General features: G+C 42.9%; 1 protein-coding gene across 5 annotated transcripts in view; it reads left to right on the forward strand.

Annotated features, from left to right (window-relative positions):
- The window catches only part of LOC134341158 (CUB and sushi domain-containing protein 1-like), a 2430601-nt gene that overhangs the window by 1608843 nt on the left and 800627 nt on the right, over positions 1-21131 (forward strand). For all 5 annotated transcript variants that reach the window (XM_063038952.1, XM_063038962.1, XM_063038968.1 and 2 more), the window contains one exon: positions 57-169. In XM_063038952.1, coding sequence (XP_062895022.1) covers positions 57-169 — 113 coding nt within the window. The remainder of the gene's footprint in view (positions 1-56; positions 170-21131) is intronic.

Below are 21131 nucleotides of genomic sequence, written 5' to 3' on the forward strand. Positions count from 1 at the left end.
CAATCTTCCTTTCTTCCAAGTGTTGTGCTTACGTGAGATCTTTCCCTGTTTTTCAGGTTGACAGGTTTCAATCTGCCATCACCGGTCATCAGCAGCAAGAACTGGCTGCGGTTACATTTCACCTCAGACAGCAACCACCAACGGAGAGGCTTTAGCGCACAATATCAAGGTGAGTGGTTCTCCTAACACAGCCTGGATAATCTGCAACCCAATTATTCAAACATCCCTGTAGATGGGAATCTCCGAACAAGAATCAGAGACAGAATCATGTTTAATATCTCTGGCACACATTGTGTCATGACATATGTTGTTCTAGGGCAGCAGGACATTGCAATACATAGTAAAAAATCTGTAAATTATAATAATAAATATATATAAAATTAAATTACTAAGTAATGCAAAAAGAGAGGGAAAAGAAGAAAAAAATATTGAGGTAGTGTACAAATGTTCATTATCCATTAAATGGTGGTGGGAAAGAAGCTATTCCTAAAACATTGAGTGACTGCTGATACAGGATCTAGTGTTTCACTGGTTCCTTAACCACACTGATTCCCACACTCCCTTGAAACTCTTTTGGTAAATTGCTTTATATTTGTCACATGTACTGAGGTGCAGTGAAGAGCTTATCTTGCATACTGTTCATACTGTTCAATTCTTCACAACAGTGCCTTGAGGTAGCACAAGGGAAAATGATGAGAGAGTGCACAGTAAATTGTAAAACTTACAGAGAAAGTGCAGTGCATGCAGGTAATCAGGTACATACGTACGCACTCACTCTCACCCTCACCCCCTCTCTGCCCTTCCTCCCTTTTCCGCTGAAGATTGATGTAGTCTTCAGAGAGACACTGTGGGCAAAGATCACCACTTAAGGCTTTGGAAAAACAGTTAATTGGTTTATTATTGTCACATGAATCTGCCAAGTTTCAGTGAGAAAACTTGTATACTGCTCATCAAATCATTATAGTAGTGCACTGAGAAGGTCCAAGGTAAAGCAATGACAGAATGCAGAATGAAGTGTCACAGCTACTGAGGAACTGCAGTGCTGGCAGATAGTAAGGTGCAAGGTCAGGTAGATTGTGAGTTTAAGACTCCAGTTTATCTCTAGAGAGACTCAATGGTGCCACAGTTGCAAATTGTTGAAGTTCATAGGGTCACATAGGACAGAAAATGGGCCTTTGACTCACTTAGTCCATGCCAAACTATTAATCTGCCCAGTCCCATCGACCTGCACATGGACAATAACCCTCCACATCAGTTACACCCATCTACCAATCCAATTTTTTCTTAAATGTAGAAATCAAACACACATCAATCACCTCCACTGGCAGGCTGTTCCACACTCACACTACTTTCTGAATAACAATCCCCATTATGCTCCCTTTAAATTGTTCACCTTTCACTCTTAACCCATGACCTCTAGTCTCTCCCAACCTCAGCGGAAAAAGTCAATTCAACTCTGTCTTCCATTCTTCCATGAAATTAACCAATGTTATTGAAAATTATTATATCACAGCGTAACATCTACAAAATAAAGTAAATTACAAATGTGTTGGAGTACTAATGAGAGTAACAGCCATTAGAACAGAACATCGCCCTAGAGAAGAAATAAACAGTCAACTAAATACTGAAATACGTATATCATTGATATGGCAGGGAAGAAGCCAGAGAGAGTTCTGGTGAAGGTTCATGATCTGAATGCACCCAGATCAAGCACTGTTGTAATTCAAAGAAAAGCCGCAGGGCTAGTCAAAATGGGACTGTGAGGATCACTGGGAGCTGAATTCAGGATTCCTAACCTAGAATGAAGGAGATTACGAGGTGGTTTTCCAGTTCACTCAGAAGTTAAAGGAATGGAGAACATCGTTTTTACATCAGTTTTATTAGATCAGCACTGTAGGTAAACGTAAGGGGGAAATATATTCAAACAGAAAAATGCTCAACCCTTGATGTTTCTGGTCAATGACCTCCTATGAAGTCACATGAAATCTTAACTCTGCTTAGAGTAATTAAAGCAGAAATAATCCCTACAGCCCAAATCATCCATACTGACCATGGTGCCCACCAAGCTTGTCTTTTTGCTCACATTTGTCACATATCCTTCTATATCAGGGGTTCCCCAACCTGGGATCCATGGACCCATTCTTGAATGGTATTGGTCGATGGCATAAAAAGGGTTGGGAACCCTTGTTCTAAATCCTCGTCTTGCCTGAAAACATCAACTGAAGATCGGGGCACTTCATCAGGACTCAGGTACATGAAGGGGAAAGGTTCAGAGGGATATGGACCAAACACAGGCAAATGGGACTGGTTCAAACAGATAACTTTGTCAGCATAGGTAAGTTAAATGATGAAGGGTGTTAGCACAAAATGTCTGCTCTTAGTTTTCTCCATAGATGCTGCCTGACCTGCTGAGTTCCTCCAGTATTTTCTGTGTGTTGCTGTGGATTTCCATATTCTGCAGAATGTTTATGATCCTTCTGATCAATGTACACATCCAAACATTTTTAAATGTGGTATTTGTACCTACTTTTATCACTTCCTGCTGCAGCTAGCTCCATATATGAACCACCATCTGTATGAAGATGTTTCCCCTCACATCTCTTTTATTTTTCACCCCCTCACCTCTAACATACGCTCTCAATTTTTAGTTCCTTTTGCCAAGGAACAGGACCGGGTGCATTCACCCTATCATGATCTTATACACCTCAAAAAGATGGTATGAGGAGTCATGATTTTTTTACACAGTGTGGTGTGTGTGTGTGTGGAATGCCCTGCTAGGGATGGTGGTAGATTCAGATACGTTAGGGACATTTAAGAAACCCTTCAGTAGGTGCATGGATGAAAGAAATATAATGGAGGGCTATTTGGGAGGGGAAAGCCAGCCAATGGTGTAGTGGCATGAACACCAGACGTTGAAGCAAATGTTCCCAAGTTCGAATCCAGCCAGCCCCTTGCACGCTTCCTGTGCTGGGTTGAGAATCAAGCGAGCAATTTGACCTTGTAAAAAACAGTCAAATGCCACAGGAACAGCAAAAATGGTGCCCACTGCGCTACAAGACGCGATAAAACAGTAACACTGTGGGAGAGAAGATTTAAACTGATCATAGAGTAGGTTAATAGGTTGGCACAATACTGTGGGCCAAAGGACCTGTACAGTGCTGATATTTTCTATATGTAACCCCTTCACCAGATGCGTGTGGAAACTTGACTCATTGCCGGCCCTGGTAAATAGGACTCAACGGTGAGGAAGGCCACCTTTTATAAGCAATAGCTGTCTGGGGTTGAAGGATTTGAGATTTAACCAAACAGGACTGTTGTGATGTTCTGATTAAAGAAACCTTGATTTGAGTGAATGCTGTGTAAATACTGCCCATACACAATTGACAGTCGGCAAGAAATATCAAATAGTGCATTGCATAAAGTTATAAAGAAAGTACATTGACAAATCTCAGCTTTATCGAACAGTTAGTAGAGAAGAAGGAAAGGGGAAATATAAAAGAGCCCATTCCAGGTAAACAAGTCTAAATGTGCACATCAGTACCACCAACTGCAACTCCATCCTTGAACACCAGGCCGGGTCTTTATGTGCTGCTGTTGTGACTCCCGTCTCCCCTTCCCCCACCACCACTCCGCAGCCCCGTCTTCCTCAGATCCCACCGTCAGCTCCTGGGCCCTCAGAGGCTCCATCTTTCTCTCACCCCAACCCTCCCCTCTCCACTGACACCCCCAGCCTCCCCCCTCCCCGCTCTGATCCCAGCTCTCATCCGTGCTGGGTCGTTACCATCCCCTCCGACCTTCAACTGTCGGAGGCAGAACGCTCTGTTCTCAGCAAGGGCCTCACGTTTGTCCCCCTTCGCCCACACCTCAGCGAGTTCCGTGTTCGCCACGATGCGGAACTTTTCTTCCGCCGTCTCCGTCTCCGAGCCTACTTCTTCAGCAAGGACTCTTCCACCCCCACCGATGACCCCTTCTCCCGTCTTCAACCCTCCTCTTCTTCATGGACACCCCGCTCTGGTCTTCTGCCTGCTCTGGATCTCTTTATTGCCAACTGCCGACGGGACATCAACCGTCTCGACTTCACCGCACCTTGTCCCCATTCCAACCTCACTCCTTCGGAACGCTCTGCTCTCCACTCCCTCCGCACTAATCCTAACATTATTATTAAACCCGCTGATAAAGGGGGTGCTGTTGTAGTCTGGCGTACTGACCTCTACCTTGCCGAGGCACAGCGACAACTCGCGGATACCTCCTCTTATTTACCCCTCGATCGTGACCCCACTAAGGAGCACCAGGCCATTGTCTCCCACACTATCAACGACTTTATCCGCTCAGGGGATCTCCCATCCACTGCTACCAACCTTATAGTTCCCACACCCCGCACTTCCCGTTTCTACCTCCTACCCAAGATCCACAAACCTGCCTGTCCTGGCCGACCTATTGTCTCAGCTTGCTCCTGCCCCACCGAACTCGTTTCTGCATACCTCGACACTGTTTTATCACCCCTTGTTCAATCCCTTCCGACCTATGTTCGTGACACTTCTCACGCTCTTAAACTTTTCGATGATTTTAAGTTCCCTGGCCCCCACCGCTTTATTTTCACCATGGATGTCCAGTCCTTATATACTTCCATCCCCCATCAGGAAGGTCTCAAAGCTCCACGCTTCTTTTTGGATTCCAGACCTAATCAGTTCCCCTCTACCACCACTCTGCTCCGTCTAGCGGAATTAGTCCTTACTCTTAATAATTTCTCCTTTTGCTCCTCCCATTTCCTCCAAACTAAAGGTGTAGCTATGGGCACCCGTATGGGTCCTAGCTATGCCTGCCTTTTTGTTGGGTTTGTGGAACAATCTATGTTCCGTGCCTATTCTGGTATCTGTCCCCCACTTTTCCTTCGCTACATCGACGACTGCATTGGCGCTGCTTCCTGCACGCATGCAGAACTCGTTGACTTTATTAACTTTGCCTCCAACTTTCACCCTGCCCTCAAGTTTACCTGGTCCATTTCCGACACCTCCCTCCCCTTTCTAGATCTTTCTGTCTCTGTCTCTGGAGACAGCTTATCCACTGATGTCTACTATAAGCCTACTGACTCTCACAGCTATCTGGACTATTCCTCTTCTCACCCTGTCTCTTGCAAAAACGCCATCCCCTTCTCGCAATTCCTCCGTCTCCGCCGCATCTGCTCTCAGGATGAGGCTTTTCATTCTAGGACGAGGGAGATGTCTTCATTTTTTAAAGAAAGGGGCTTCCCTTCCTCCACTATCAACTCTGCTCTTAAACGCATCTCCCCCATTTCACGTACATCTGCTCTCACTCCATCCTCCCACCACCCCACTAGGAATAGGGTTCCCCTGGTCCTCACCTACCACCCCACCAGCCTCCGGGTCCAACATATTATTCTCCGTAACTTCCGCCACCTCCAACGGGATCCCACCACTAAGCACATCTTTCCCCCCCCCCCCCCTGCATTCCGCAGGGATCGCTCCCTACACAACTCCCTTGTCCATTCGTCCCCCCCATCCCTCCCCACTGATCTCCCTCCTGGCACTTATCCGTGTAAGCGGAACAAGTGCTACACATGCCCTTACACTTCCTCCCTTACCACCATTCAGGGCCCCAAACAGTCCTTCCAGGTGAGGCATCACTTCACCTGTGAGTCGACTGGGGTGATATACTGCGTCCGGTGCTCCCGATGTGGCCTTTTATATATTGGTGAGACCCGACGCAGACTGGGAGACCGCTTTGCTGAACATCTACGCTCTGTCCGCCAGAGAAAGCAGGATCTCCCAGTGGCCACACATTTTAATTCCACATCCCATTCCCATTCTGACATGTCTATTCACGGCATCCTCTACTGTAAAGATGAAGCCACACTCAGGTTGGAGGAACAACACCTTATATTCCGTCTGGGTAGCCTCCAACCTGATGGCATGAACATTGACTTCTCTAACTTCCGCTAGGCCCCACCTCCCCCTCGTACCCCATCTGTTACTCATTTTTATGCACACATTCTTTCTCTCACTCTCCTTTTTCTCCCTCTGTCCCTCTGAATATACCTCTTGCCCGTCCTCTGGGTCACCCCCCTCCCGTCTTTCTTCCCGGACCTCCTGTCCCATGATCCTCTCGTATCCCCTTTTGCCTATCACCTGTCCAGCTCTCGGCTCTATCCCTCCCCCTCCTGTCTTCTCCTATCATTTTGCATCTCCCCCTCCCCCTCCAGCTTTCAAATCCCTTACTCACTCTTCCTTCAGTTAGTCCTGACGAAAGGTCTCGGCCTGAAACGTCGACTGCGCCTCTTCCTATAGATGCTGCTTGGCCTGCTGCGTTCACCAGCAACTTTGATGTGTGTTGCTTGAATTTCCAGCATCTGCAGAATTCCTGTTGTTTGAGCTCATTTTAAAGTCAGCTTTTACTCACGCTCTGGACCTGGGTCTGCGTGAAAGCATACACCATCTTCCAAGCTTTACTTGAAATCAATGTTGAACAAATGGGCGCTCTCTCTCAAGTATTGGCCCTTCCTCCTTGGAGCCATTCATCTGCACAAAGCATCCTTAGCCATCTTCCCTCCTGTCTTCTCTGCAGCTTACGCCTAAAGGACCCCCGAACCAGACTACTGCCCTTCTGAAAACTCTTACCCCCAATTCTGATTGGCTGACTTACCGTCCAAAGTTGGACAACATGTGTCATTATCTTAGTCAAAGCCAAAACACACTTTCCAGCATGACACACTGCTTTTATAGAAAACAGCTAATATAAGCTACCTCACAGCAAAGCAGTAGAAATCTTAACCAGGGCATTACATATATTTTATGTTTTAATCCATTGCTGGTGGGATGAGAGTTCTAAAAGGACAGAGGGGTATTAATGAGAAACATTGATTATTTGTTTCATTCCAAAACCAATGCCTCAAAGATCTTTGACGACACGGTTGCATTAATGAGATGAAAATGATGAGGTCATTACCAGAGTATAAGAGTCTCGTCTACGAAACAGTTTTCCCTGGAAGAAATGACCACAGGCTGTCCAACAGAGAGACTTTTTTATGTCACTAGGCACAGAAAAAAGATGGGCAGAATGGAGAGAAATCATGTCTGTGGTATGGCCTGGCAATTTATGAATTAGTACATCTCCTGTAGGCAACTTTACTGTTCAGTGAAGGAAAAAGCATTATATCAGGGTGGATTTATAGTTGCTGGCAACCAGGGAAATGCTTTGCATCAACAGATGCAAGGGGAAGTGCAATATTATCTGGCATTTTATGTTTATAAGTACTGACACTTCTGCAGTTTGTCACTCTTGTTCTGAAGCCAACGCATCCCACCACTAAGCACATCTTTCCCTCCCCCCCTCTCTCTGCATTCCGCAGGGATCGCTCCCTACACAACTCCCTTGTCCATTCGTCCCCCCCATCCCTCCCCACTGATCTCCCTCCTGGCACTTATCCGTGTAAGCGGAACAAGTGCTACACATGCCCTTACACTTCCTCCCTTACCACCATTCAGGGCCCCAAACAGTCCTTCCAGGTGAGGCATCACTTCACCTGTGAGTCGACTGGGGTGATATACTGTGTCCGGTGCTCCCGATGTGGCCTTTTATATATTGGTGAGACCCGACGCAGACTGGGAGACCGCTTTGCTGAACACCTACGCTCTGTCCGCCAGAGAAAGCAGGATCTCCCAGTGGCCACACATTTTAATTCCACATCCCATTCCCATTCTGACATGTCTATCCACTGCCTCCTCTACTGTAAAGATGAAGCCACACTCAGGTTGGAGGAACAACACCTTATATTCCGTCTGGGTAGCCTCCAACCTGATGGCATGAACATCGACTTCTCTAACTTCCGCTAAGGCCCCACCTCCCCCTCGTACCCCATCTGTTACTCATTTTTATGCACACATTCTTTCTCTCACTCTCCTTTTCTCCCTCTGTCCCTCTGAATATACCTCTTGCCCATCCTCTGGGTCCCCCCCCCTCCACTCTTTGTCTTTCTTCCCGGACCTCCTGTCCCATGATCCTCTCGTATCCCCTTTTGCCTGTCACCTGTCCAGCTCTCGGCTCTATCCCTCCCCCTCCTGTCTTCTCCTATCATTTTGCATCTCCCCCTCCCCCTCCAGCTTTCAAATCCCTTACTCACTCTTCCTTCAGTTAGTCCTGACGAAGGGTCTCGGCCTGAAACGTCGACTGCGCCTCTTCCTATAGACGCTGCTTGGCCTGCTGCGTTCACCAGCAACTTTGATGTATGTTGCAAAATTATTGGCTCAGCTTACTTCATTGGAGGTGGTATCAGTGTTTTTATGTGTTCTTTTAGAGGAATTGGAAATGGTTTATTATTGTCATGTGTGCCAGGATATCGTGATAAGCTTTTCTTGCATACTGTTCACGGTGATCCTGTCTAAGAAGTCCTGATGAAGTGTATCGGCAGCAGTGGGAATTGAACAGCAATCCGTAATCACTGGTGCAGTAATAGCGTTACACGAGCTGCAGTGCAACCATGCCACCCCCTATGATCATCATAGAAGCCAAATCAGAAGACTAACCTAAAGCATTTTATTCACATGCTCATTAGCAAGTCCTGATGAAGGGCCTCAGCCCAAGATTTTGACTGTTTTTTCCCCTCCATTGATGCTGTCTGACTAAGTTACTCTAGCATTTTACATAGAACATAGAAAATTACAGCACAGTGCAGGCCCTTCGGCCTACAATATAATGCCAACCTTTTAACCTACTCTAAGGTCAATCTCATCCTTTCATCCTACTAACCCCCATTTATCCATCTTCTATGTGCCCATCCAAGAGTTTCTTAAATGTCCCTAATTTATCTGCCACTAGCACACCACCCTTGGCAGTGCATTACAGACATCCACCACTCTCTATGTTAAAATAAACCTTTGGCATCCTTCCTTTGCTTTCCTCCAATCACCTTAAAATGATGTACTCTCGTATTCACTATTTCCGCCCTGGGAAAAGAGTCCCTGGCTATCTACTCAGTCTTTGTCTCCTATCAGCTTATCACAGAGGTCCTGGAAAACCTGAGCAGTGCGGACGCTTTTCTGCAGAATCTCTTGTATCTAGCTTATTAACAAGATGGATTGTGTAGTCAAGAGTGTATCTTATTGTATTAGGGAACCATTTAATAGTCTTATTACAATATGATAGAACCTGTCCTTGAGCATGGTGGTATGTATTTCAGGCTTTTATATTTTCTGCCCGGTGGAAGAAGGGAAAAGAATGAATGTCCGGGATGGGTGGATTCTTGGATCATCTTGGCTGCTTTACCAAGGCAACAATGGAGAGGAGTCTGGTTCCTGTGACGTGCTGAGCTGCGTCCACAATTATTTGCAGTTTCTTGTGGTTGCACGCAGAGCTGTTGAATTACAAAGCCATAATGCATCCAGATAGGATGCTTCCTGTGGTGCATCAATAAAAAATATTGAGGGTTAACAGGGATGTGCCAAGTTGCTTTAGCCTCCTGAGGAAGTGGAGGATGTTGGCACCACAGAATAGTTTGCATTTTGTTGTTTGATTGTTTCTGGTATTTGTATTGCTATATTTACGCTCTGTTCTTGGTTGGTGCGGCTGTAACGAAACCCAATTTCCCTCGGGATTAATAAAGTATATCTATCTATCTATCTCTCTACCTATCTCTCTATCTATCTATCTATCTATCTATCTATCTCTCTATCTGTCTATCTCTCTCTCTATCTATCTATCTATCTATCTATCTATCTATCTCTATCTCTCTAGCTATCTATCTCTCTATCTATCTGTCTATCTATCTATCTCTCTATCTATCTATCTACCTATTTCTCTATCTATCTCTCTCTATCTATCTATCTATCTATCTATCTATCTATCTATCTCTCTATCTGTCTATCTATCTATCTCTATCTATCTCTCTATCTCTCTATATCAATCTCTCTATCTACCCATCTATCTCTATCTATCTCTCTCTCTCTATCTATCTATATATCTATCTAGCTCTCTATCTATCTATCTATCTGTCTATCTATCTATCTATTTATAGATCTATCTAGAAGGCCTGTGATATTACTGCCCAGGTCACTCACCATTTCAAAGATGGAGGTCACTGGCCTTGTACTCCTGCCCATCTGGTGTGGGTACTCCCTCAAGCCAGGGTGGATTAAGCTAGTGTGGGGCCTGTAGCATATGTTATAAAGGGGCCCTAAATTTTTAAAATGCACCTAAGTATTAAAACATAAATTATTTACTTGCATAGTAAAGTAATTCAATTTTTTCATTTGCTATACAGCTAGATAATATGACAAATGTCTGACACTTCAGTAATAGTATTACTTACATGTAGGTATCAATTTCAAATGTCAAAAGTAACAAAACTACAATTTAAAAGTTAGATTTTCTAGATTTAGCTTGAGCAAATTTGTTGATGATACTGGAAATGTCTATTTCATACAGAAGTTCATATTCAATGCTCACTAGAGTGAGATTACTCAATCTGTTTTGACCCATGGTGCTCCTTAGTTCATTTTTAATCCTTTTCAGTTTTGAAAATGAGCATTCTCCACTGCAGTTGGTAACTATGAGTGATAAATAGATGCACAAGGCATTCTCTACATTTGGAAAACATGACTCTAAACAATTGTCTGTTATCAAACGGGACAACTGTAACGCTACAAGGTCTTGTTTGGCGCCAATATGAGAAGCAAGATCAGTTTTCAACAGTTCAGTAATCTGCACAAATTCTTCATTAAGACTTTCTTCCAGATCTTCCGGATATGATTTAATAAGATTTGATGACCTCTTTACAATCTCTTCAGGTGTAAACAACTGTACCTGATGAAGGAATCCAAAAACACCATTCACCTTTAGGTAAGCTTTCTGCCTTTTTGACAGGGCAGAAAGCAAGCTGTCCATAATGGCAAGAAATGTTCAGCTTTTAAACTTCTGAGAAGGCGTTTGAGATTCAACAAGTGGATCAAGAGTGCTCGAACCACTGAAATCATCATACACATGATTTTGCTTGTGTTTTCTTCAAATTTGCTATTGATAATCTTCACACTTAGTCAGATCCTTGGCTTTTTACTCAATGTCTGAAAAAGTAGACCACATAGTTTGAATATATCCATGCAAGGATTCATAGAGTGCACAAGCTGTTTTCAAGTCTTGGCCAGAAGATTGCAAAGAAGCACTGATCATTTGAAAACGCTGTAATACTTGATCCCACAATATGACCATTATTCCTGTTTCCAACTTTATCATAGTTGAAAGTAGTCCACGTCATCTGTCGACATCATTGTTATTTGAAATGTCATCCAAGACTTGTTTTATTGCAGAAAAGCTGTGTAAAAGTGCTTTTGTTGCATCTGCACGAGCTGACCACCTGGTATCTGACATTCTTTTCACGATGGGCAAATGAGCACCACCATCAGATAATGCAGCAGAATGGAGATCCCACCGATATGTAGAAGCAGAAAAAAATGTGTTCAGGCTTTTTACAAATTAAAAGAAAATTAATGCTTCTCGACAACATTCAGCAGCACATTTTCCAACCAAATTTAGTGAATGTGCAAAACATGGAATGTAATCCACAAACTCATTCAGCTCTTTAATTCGGGCTTGTAAGCCACTATACTTGCCACTCTTGTTGCTGGCATTGTCATAACTTTGGCCATGGAAGTCTTTTATATCAATGTCATTTTCCTTTAAAAAGTGAAGTAAACTTTGAGCGAGCTGTTCAGCACTATGACCTTCCATATCCAAAAACTTCACAAATCTTTCAACTGGTCCAGACAGCAAAACATAGCGCACAGTCAAAGTCAGCTGGTCCACATTAGATATATCTGGAGTAGAATCCGATGAAACAGAATAATACTTGTATTTCTTCACTTCACTGATAATGTGATCCAGTATGCTGGATCCAATCAGATTCATGAATTCCTCATGTGTTGTTTTAGATAGGTATGATTTGTGTCCTCTTCCTTGGTTTGCATGAGCATACCATGACACAGCAAGGAGCCAACTCACGCCTGCACACACATACTGTACCATGCAGCGTGCAGCTCCCTCAACATGAAAACAACAGCGTTGCCAGATCGTTGTTGTTGTGGTGTGGATGAAATCACAGGGCATTACATTACTGGTAGGTACAAGGCAGCTTCTTTCTTCGACAAAACAAAGTTACAGCAGGCAGAGACCCCTGGCAGAACAGGTCTAACCGCCTTGTGATTGAGGCTCGATATTTATTTGCTAAGCAAAAAGGACAGTTCATAGTTACAAGTATAGACAATTCTTTGAAGTTTTCACATCTTTTGATTAAATTTATTCTACCGGCACCAGTATGACTAAGCTGGCGTTCATGGCCTTTAGGAATGCAAGTTAAAATCCATAATACATTATTCGGTATGTTACATGCTAACATAGAGGACAATTCATATTCAAATGCATAGATATGGTGTCTTTGCAACTACCTGTAAACTTAGCATTCTTGTCTCAGAGGTGCCAGAGATGCATTGTTACAAATGAAACTGGGTTCACAGCTTTTAGGAAATGCATTGTTATGAACTCAATCCACAGTACTTTGTCAAGGAACAGAAGACTGATGGCTGAAGTCATTTATTTAAGTGTCAATGTATCATCTACCCAAAACTTACTCTAACAGTCATGAGAATACCATGAGATGCCGATTTTGCCAGACTGCAGCTTGCAAGCATTTAGTGCAGGCAGGGCCCTTGAAAATGTGGGGCCCATAGCATATGCTACTTTTGCTACTAGGTTAATCCGGCCCTGCCTCAAGCCTATGGTCCAGAGTTTGCATCTAACAACATAAGCACCACAAGATAGCATCCAGCTCCAACAAGACAGCCTCTAGCTCCAACAATATAATATCCAGCTCCAACAGGTAATCTCTAAGGAGTCAACAGCTTGCATTGGTCCCACACACCTTCAGAATTTGTGAGATGCTATTCAGAATCTTTTGGGGAAGGAACAGCAAAGTGTTTAGAAAGCGGTGGATCTGATTTGATAAGTTGTTGTCTCATGGAATGGATATTTAGAATGGTGGATAGTGTAGCTTTCAAGTCACTTGCTTTGTTCAGGATATTGCCAAGCTTCTGGAGAAGGACTCATCCAGGTAAGCAGAGAATAAAAGTTATTCTTGAGTCAGGTCTTGTTCATGCTGTAATAACTCTTGCTGGACTTCAGCATTTCAAGAGCATTTCTGGGACATGACATTTGAAAACAAATGAGTCACTGTCAAGTTTATTACTTCAAAAAAAGCACTTGGAGCTCAGTGAACATATCAAGACAATATTTTTGAAGTAAGATCTACAAGAAGACAGATATATTTCATGTGACTCTGCTACATACCAACTGTGCCCATCATACATTTTCTTCTGTTTCTGAGGGAAAATGACCAGCACTTAAAGAGAGTTTCAAAGCTTATTTTGTTCCCTGTATATCATTGAAATCCCAATACACAATTCATGTGATTTCAGAATTGGGTTCTTCACACCTGGTGCTCACTGTGTCTCTGTTAAATGAGATTAGCAGTTTCCAACAGTGAGATAGAATTCTGGCGAATTGATTTATTTGGAAGTTGTTGATTATGTGACATTTGCTTACACTGGATCAGACGCAAATGAAGCGTCATGCTGTCCAGATCCGATTGTTACTGCCAAGACCTTTCCATTAAATTGTGTCAACTCTCTGCAAAACACATATTCCTGAACAGCTGTCTGTCTTGTTTAAAGTTGCTTAAAATTATTCCAGGTTTGAGTGAACCAGAATCATGTTTATTATTACTGACATATGCTGTGAAAATTGCTGTTTAGTAATAGCATTACAGTGCAATACATCAAATACATTATATAAAATTATAATTAAAAATATGCTGTCTGTATATATGTGTGTGTATACGTCTATCAGAGTACACCTGTACACCTCGTTAAAGCAAATATCTAATCAACCAATCGTGAGGCAGCAACCCAATCCATAAAGGTATGAAGATATGGTTAAGAGGTTCATTTGTTGTTCAGATCAAACATCAGAATGGGGAAGAAATATTAAGTGACTTTGACCATAGGATGATTGTTGGAGCCACACAGAATGGTTTGAATATCTTACAAGCTGCTGATCTCTTAACATTCTCTAGAGTTTACAGAGAATGCTGTCGACATTTTGGGCTGAGACCCTGCATCAGAACTGGAAATGAAGGGGGCAGAAGCCAGAAATTTTGTATTGCACTGTACTGAGCCAGAAAGCAATGAATTTCTTGACATATGTCAGTGGTAATAAATCTGATTCTGATTCTACTCTGTCAAAAAAATTTCTGTCTACCCTATTTGTGCCTACCTTAATCTTTTAAACCTCTGTCAGGTCTCTCCTCTGCTTCCAAATTTCCAGAGTAAACAAACACAGTTTATCCAATCATTTCTTTGAGCTACACACACAAAATGCTGGAGGAACTCAGCAGGCCAGACAGCATCTATGGAATAAAAATACAGTTGATGTTTCAAACCGAGACCCCTCGGCAGGCCTGGTGAAAAAAGATGAGGAGCAGATGTAAAAGGTGGAGGGAGGTGAGAGAGAAACACAGGTGATAGGTGAAACCGGGAGGAGGAGGGATGAAATAAACAGCTGGGAAGTTGATTGGTCAAAGAGTTCTTTGAGCTCATACTTTCTTGAATGCATCAAAGAAATTCTGACCACCTGAGCTACTTTCACTAAGGAAATCTTAGTCAATGCAGGGAAAGTTAAAGTCACCAACTATGGCGGTCCTTGCTTTTCCATCTTCCCATAATTTTCAACATATCTATTCTTCTATCACCTGAAAGCCATTGGTACAACCCCAACAGAGTGATTGAACTGATGGTGGTGCTGGAGAGGTGTTATTTTGACCAAAAGTCTTGGACCAGATGGGGGTCCCTCCAACCCACAGTGTTCTGTGGTGGGATCCCTCCTAGATGACTGGAGCAAAAGTAACACACAACATGACAGAGTAACCACTCGATATTTGGTCACTGAAAAAAGTTGCCAAACGATGCAGCAGGATAGAAATCAGTTGCAGAAGAAGGCTGAGATAAAGCAGATTGAGTTTAATCCAGGCAATTGTGAGATGCAACACACAAAATGTTGGAGGAGCTCAACAGGTCAGGCAGCATCTATGGAGGGGAATAAACTGTCAACATTTCAGACTGAGATCCTTCATCGGAATGCACTTTATTTATTTATTTTTATTTTTATTTAGATATACAACATGATAACAGGTTCTTCTGGCCCAATAAGGTCAAATCTCATTAATTTTTGGAAGTTAAATGTAGGGGTGACCCTAAGCAGTATTGAGGTACTGGGTGATCTTGAGTGTAAGCCCATGGCTCTCTTAAAGTGGCAATAAAAAATAAATAGGGTAGGGTTTCAGTCCGAAATATCAACTGTTTATCCACCTCCATAGATCCTGCCTGACCTTCTGAGTTCCTCCATATAAGAGTTAGGAAGTCAAGTTGCAGTTGTATAAAGCTCTGGTCAGGCTTCTTTGAGAGAATTGTGTGCAATTCTGGTGACCCTATGAAAGGGAGGATGAAAAGGCTTGAGTCTGTGGTAAGGAAGCCAAGTGCAATATTAGTATTAAGAGGACTGGAATATAAGAGCGAGGATTGGGCCCCTTATCTAAGAATAGTTCAAGAACCTGACGATTAAGGGGTAATAACTGTTCCTGAACTTGGTGGTGTGGGCCCTGAGGTTCCTGTACCACCTTCCTAATGGCAGCATGTTGGTGTTCAATCACTCTGTTGGGGTTGTACTGTAGGTTACCAATAGCTGAGAAGAGAGCAGGCCCGGGGTGGTAGAAGTTCCTGATGATGGTGCTGCTTTCCTGCAACAGTCCTCTGTGTAGATGTTCTCAACAGTGGGGAGGGCTTTACCCGTGATTGACCAGCCCATATCCACCACTTTTTGTAGGATTTTCTGTTCAAGAGCATTGGTGTTTCCTTACCAAGGCGGTGATACAACCAGTCAATATACTCTCCACCACACACCTGTAGATACTTATCAAAGTTTTAGCGTCATGTCAAATCTTCACAAACTTCTAAAGAAGCAAAGGTGCTGCCATGCTTTCTAGATAATTGCACTTACATGCTGGGCTCAGGACAGTTCCTCTGAAACGATATACCAAGGAACTTAAAGTTGGTGATCCTCTCCACCTCTGATGCCCCAATGAGCACTGGCTCATGGACCTCCACTTTCCTCCTTCTGAAGCCAATAATCAGTTCCTGGATCTTGCTGAAGTTGAGTGAGAGCCTCATTTATGTCAGCCATATTTTCACTCTCCCTCCTGTATGCTGATTAGTCACCACCTATGATTCAGCCAATGACAGTGGTATCATCAGCAAACTTAACTGTGACATTAGAGTTGAGCTTAGCCTCACAGTCATAGTTATCAATAGGTTTTAATAGCGAACAATTATAAAGCGAACTGAGCAAGTTCTTGCTGGAGTTTAGAAGAACAAGGGGAGATCTCATTGAAACCTTTGGAATACTGGAAGGCCTAAATAGAGTGGGCATGAATAGGATGTTTCTTATAGTGGGAGCGTCTTAGACGAAAGGGCACAGCCTCAGAATGAAAGGTTGTCCCTTTAGAATAGAGGTGAGGAGGAATTTCTTTAGCCAGAATTTGGTGAAACTCTGACATTCATTGCCACAGACAACCGCGGAGTCCAATCATTGGTTTTAGTTAATACAGAGGTTAATGGGTTCCTGATTATTAAGGACATCAAAGGTTATGGAATAAGACAGAAGAACAGAGTGGGAAGAGATGATAAATCAGCTGTGATGGAATGGTGGAGCAGGCTCAATGGACCAAATAGCCTAATTCTTCTTCTGTGTTTATGGTCTTTTGACTTTGGAGAGGGTACAGAAGAGCTTCACCAGGTTGATGTCTGAATTAAAGAGGATTAGCTATAAGCTTCAGTGCAGTGAATCAAACTCTACAGAAGTTTTAGATTATGGCAGTGACTCAGGCAGAAGCATTAGTATGCATCCTTTGGCATTAAAAAATGGTCATTCACTTACAGCTGGTAAATTTGTGATTAGTGAGATTGTGCCAGTATTCCTGATTGTACATATTCCTATTAAAACAGCTGTGCAACATTTGGGGTTTAAAGATTTCATTTGGAAATTTAGCTGTGTGTTTACGTCCAACCTATCTAGCCACCTGTTCTGTATAGTAGAGCCACCCAGCTAGCAATGATCTACAAAATGGGTACATTATGATTTGTGAAAGAATCCCCTCATAGAACCATCGAACACTACAGCACAGAAGACAGGCCATTCAGCCCTTCTAGTCTGTGCCGAAACTCTCCTCTGTGAATCCAACAGTTATCCTTCTTTTGGTCCGGTAATTCCACCCTTAGATGGTCTGTAGGTTAAAAAAGATAATTTATTGGGATCAGACACAGGGTGAGATTTGTTATCACTGATATATGGTGTGAAATTTGTAGCTTTGTGGCAGCAGTACATTGCAATGTATAAATATACTGTAAGTTATCATAAGAAACACCTAACGATGTGGCCACTGAGTGTATGCTTGTGGTTTTCTGCTGCTGCTGTCTATCCACTTCAAGGTCCGATGTGTTGTGAGTCAGAGATGCTCTTCTGTACGGCACTGTTGTAATGTGTGTTTATTTGAGTTACTGTCAGCTTCCTCTCAGCTTGAACCAGCCTGGCCATTCTCCTCCGACCTCATTTATTAACAAGGCATTTTCACCCACAGAACTTCAGAAAACTGGATGTTTTATTTTGTTCTATGCACCATTCTCTGTAAACTCTAGAGGCTGTTGTGTGTAAAAATCCCTGGCAATAGGCAGTTTCTAAGATACTTTAATTACCCTGTCGAGCACAATCATTCCACGGTCAATGTCACTTAGATTACAATTCTTTCCTATTCTGGTTTAAACAACAACTGAACCTCTTGTCCATGTCTGCATGCTTTTATGCATTGAGTTGCTGCCATGCGATTGGCTGATTTGATATCTGTATTATCATACAGGTGTACCTAATAAAGTGGCCATGAGTGTGTGTGTGTGTGTGTGTGTGTGTGTGTGTGTGTGTGTATATATATGTTGAACAAAACAAGAGCAAGTTAGTGAAAAATGTTCACGGGTTCATGAATCTTGCAAGGATTAATCTTGGAAGTTTGCCATTGTTGTCATTGAGGTGGGAAGAATGTTAAGGAGATTTACAAAGATATAAGGATGCGGAGGGATGACTTTATAGAGAGATATTTAGCAGGTTCAACTGTTTTCATTAAAGCATAAGAGAATGAGATGTATAAGGTTTATAAAATCATGAGGTTCATAGATAGGGCGAATATCCACAGTGTTTTCCCAGGTTAGTAAATCCAGAATGAGAGGGCACAAGTTTAACATTTTTTTTAATTAAATGCAATCATGAACAATAGCCAGATCAGAAATGCTGATCAAGTCAACTAGTTCCCAAAGAGAACTCTGATAGGCCAATCAGATGGTTCACTGCTGCTCAGCGATAAAGCACAAGAAAATCATATGTACAATTTAAAAATAGTAGAAATACTGGAGTAATGATGATCATGATGAAGTCTGCTTAAGAGAGACATTTGTACACATGCTGTCCTCCATAATTCAGAGATTGAAGGATAAGGTTGCAGGGTGACAAAAAAAAGAGCACTTGGAACTAAAAACTAATCCCTACCAGGAGAAAACAGCACCTGTTCAGGGAGGGGAGAGGAGAGCTTTAATAGAAATCTGAAGGATAGCCTCTTCACCCAGAGGGTGATCAGTATATGTAGCAAGCTGCAAGATAAAGCAGTTGAGGTAACTTCATTAACAACATTTAAAATGTTCTTGGATAGGAAAGGTTTGGACTGGTGTGGTCTGTGCATGGGCAAATGGGACTAGCTTGGATAGGCATTTTGGTTGACAATGGTCAGTTAGGCCAAGGGGCCTATTTCTCTGCTGTATGACTATGACTCTAATTTGCAGCTCATTAAGTCATTGCCTTACAGCACAGAAAAAGGCCCTGTGGGATCTGGCGGAGAAGGTTTTTGCCTGGCCTGCTTGGGGAGCGCTTGTTCTGGAACACCTTTTTGCTGTACATCTAGCTGTGGGATAGGGTGGGTGCCCCTTGAGCTGGACTGCCTTTGGGGGGGGGGGGCATCTGTAATGGGGATGTATGGGGCTGTATGTGAGTTTAAAGAAGACATACCCTCCCTGCTTTGTGTACCCTTTTGTATCTGGGTGTGTGAGCCCCCAGTCTGAATTAAATTACCAGGGAATGAGTTGCCCTATTCTCAATGTTCTAATTGCTCAGTGCTCTTATCATTGAAAATACATGCTGGTATTTATGTATTTATGCATATTTTATTCCATGTTTGTTCTATAACCTCTCCTTTAGTAGATTTTTATACATAATTCTTACTTTTTTATATAATTTTAAAACAGCTAGAGAGGGCTGAGAGCAGACAATTTGGGAAAACATTTAATAGTGGTGGGGGAAATATGATGCTATTAGGCAAGAACTTGGGAACATAAATTGGGAGCAGATGTTCTCAGGGAAACGCACAACAGAAATGTGGCAAATATTCAGGGAACATTTACGTGGCGTTCTGCATAGGTATGTTCCATTGAGGCAGGGAAAGGAGGGTAGGGTAAAAGAGCCATGGTGTACAAAGGATGTAGAAAATCTAGTTAACAAGAAAAGAAAACCTTATGAAAGGTTCAAGAAGCTAGATACTGTCTGAGCTCTAGAAAATTACAAGGGTGTCAGGAAGGAGCTCAGGAATGAAATTAGGAGAGCTAAAAGGAGCCATGAGAAGGCCTTGGTGAGCAGGTATGTGAAGAGCAAGAGGATGAGACGTGTGAGAATGGGACCAATCAGGTGCAATAGTGGAAACATTTGCATGGAGCCAGAGGAGGTAGCTGAGGTAATTAATTTATACTTTGCTTCGGTGTTCACCAGTGAAAAGAACCTTGGCAATTGTGGGGATGATTTACAGCGGACTGAAATGCTTAAATGTACGTATAGACATTAAGAAAGAGGATGTGCTGGAGCTGTTGAAAGGTATTAAGTTAGATAAGTTGACCGGACCAGACGAGATATGCCCCAGCCTTCTGTGGGAAACAAGGGAGGAGACTGCTGAAACTCTGGTGATGATCTTTGCATCATCAATAGGGACAGGAGAAAAAGCAGAGGATTGGAGGGCTGCAAGGTTGTTCTCTTGTTCAAGAAAGGGAATAGAGATAACCCAGGAAATTATAGATCAGTAGACTTTGGGGTCTGTGTCCACAGGACAATCAAAGCAGCTGCGCAGGTTGATAGTGTTGTTCAGAAGGCGTATTATCTGTTAGCCTTCATCAACCATGGTATTGAGTTCAATAGCCATGAGGTAATGTTACTGCTATATAAGACCTTAGTTGGACCCCACTTGGAGTACTGTGTTTCGTTCTGGTCACCTCACTACAGGAATGATGTGGATATTATAAAGGGAGTGCAGAGGAGACTTACAAGGATGCTGCCTGGATTGGAGAGCTTACCTTAGTAGAATAAGTTGAGTGATCTTCGCCTTTTCTCCTTGCAGCGATGGAGGGAGAACGAGAGGTGACCTGATAGAGGTGTACAAGATAATGAAAGGCATTGATCATGTGGATAGTCAGAGGCTTTTTCCCAGGGCTAAAATGGCTAACATAGGGGAGAATAGTTTTAAGGTGCTTGGAAGTAGGTGCAAGAGTATGTTAGAGGTAATTTTCACATAGAGAGTGGTGGGTGCGTGGAATGCACTGCCAGTGAAGGTGGTGGAGGCGAATACAATAGAGTCTGCAAGTGGGTTAAGGTTAGGGTTAGGGTAATGTGGTAGGGTAATTCTAGGCAGTTTCTAGATTAAGTTACATGATCAGCACAACATTGTGGGCTGAAGGGCTTGTAATGTGTTGCAGATTTCTATGCTCTATGCTCTAATTCTTGTTTTATAATTGTTGATTGTTGTTTTTTGTTGCATGTCCCGTCGCAACCAACACACCAGAGCAAATTCCTAATACATATAAATGTATATTGTGAATAAAGTTGATCCTTGATCCACGATGAGGAGACATCTCTTTATCCAGAGGGTGGTGAGTCTGTGGGAT

This window comes from Mobula hypostoma, chromosome 2, assembly GCF_963921235.1.
Source record: "Mobula hypostoma chromosome 2, sMobHyp1.1, whole genome shotgun sequence".
NCBI lineage: Eukaryota > Metazoa > Chordata > Chondrichthyes > Myliobatiformes > Myliobatidae > Mobula > Mobula hypostoma.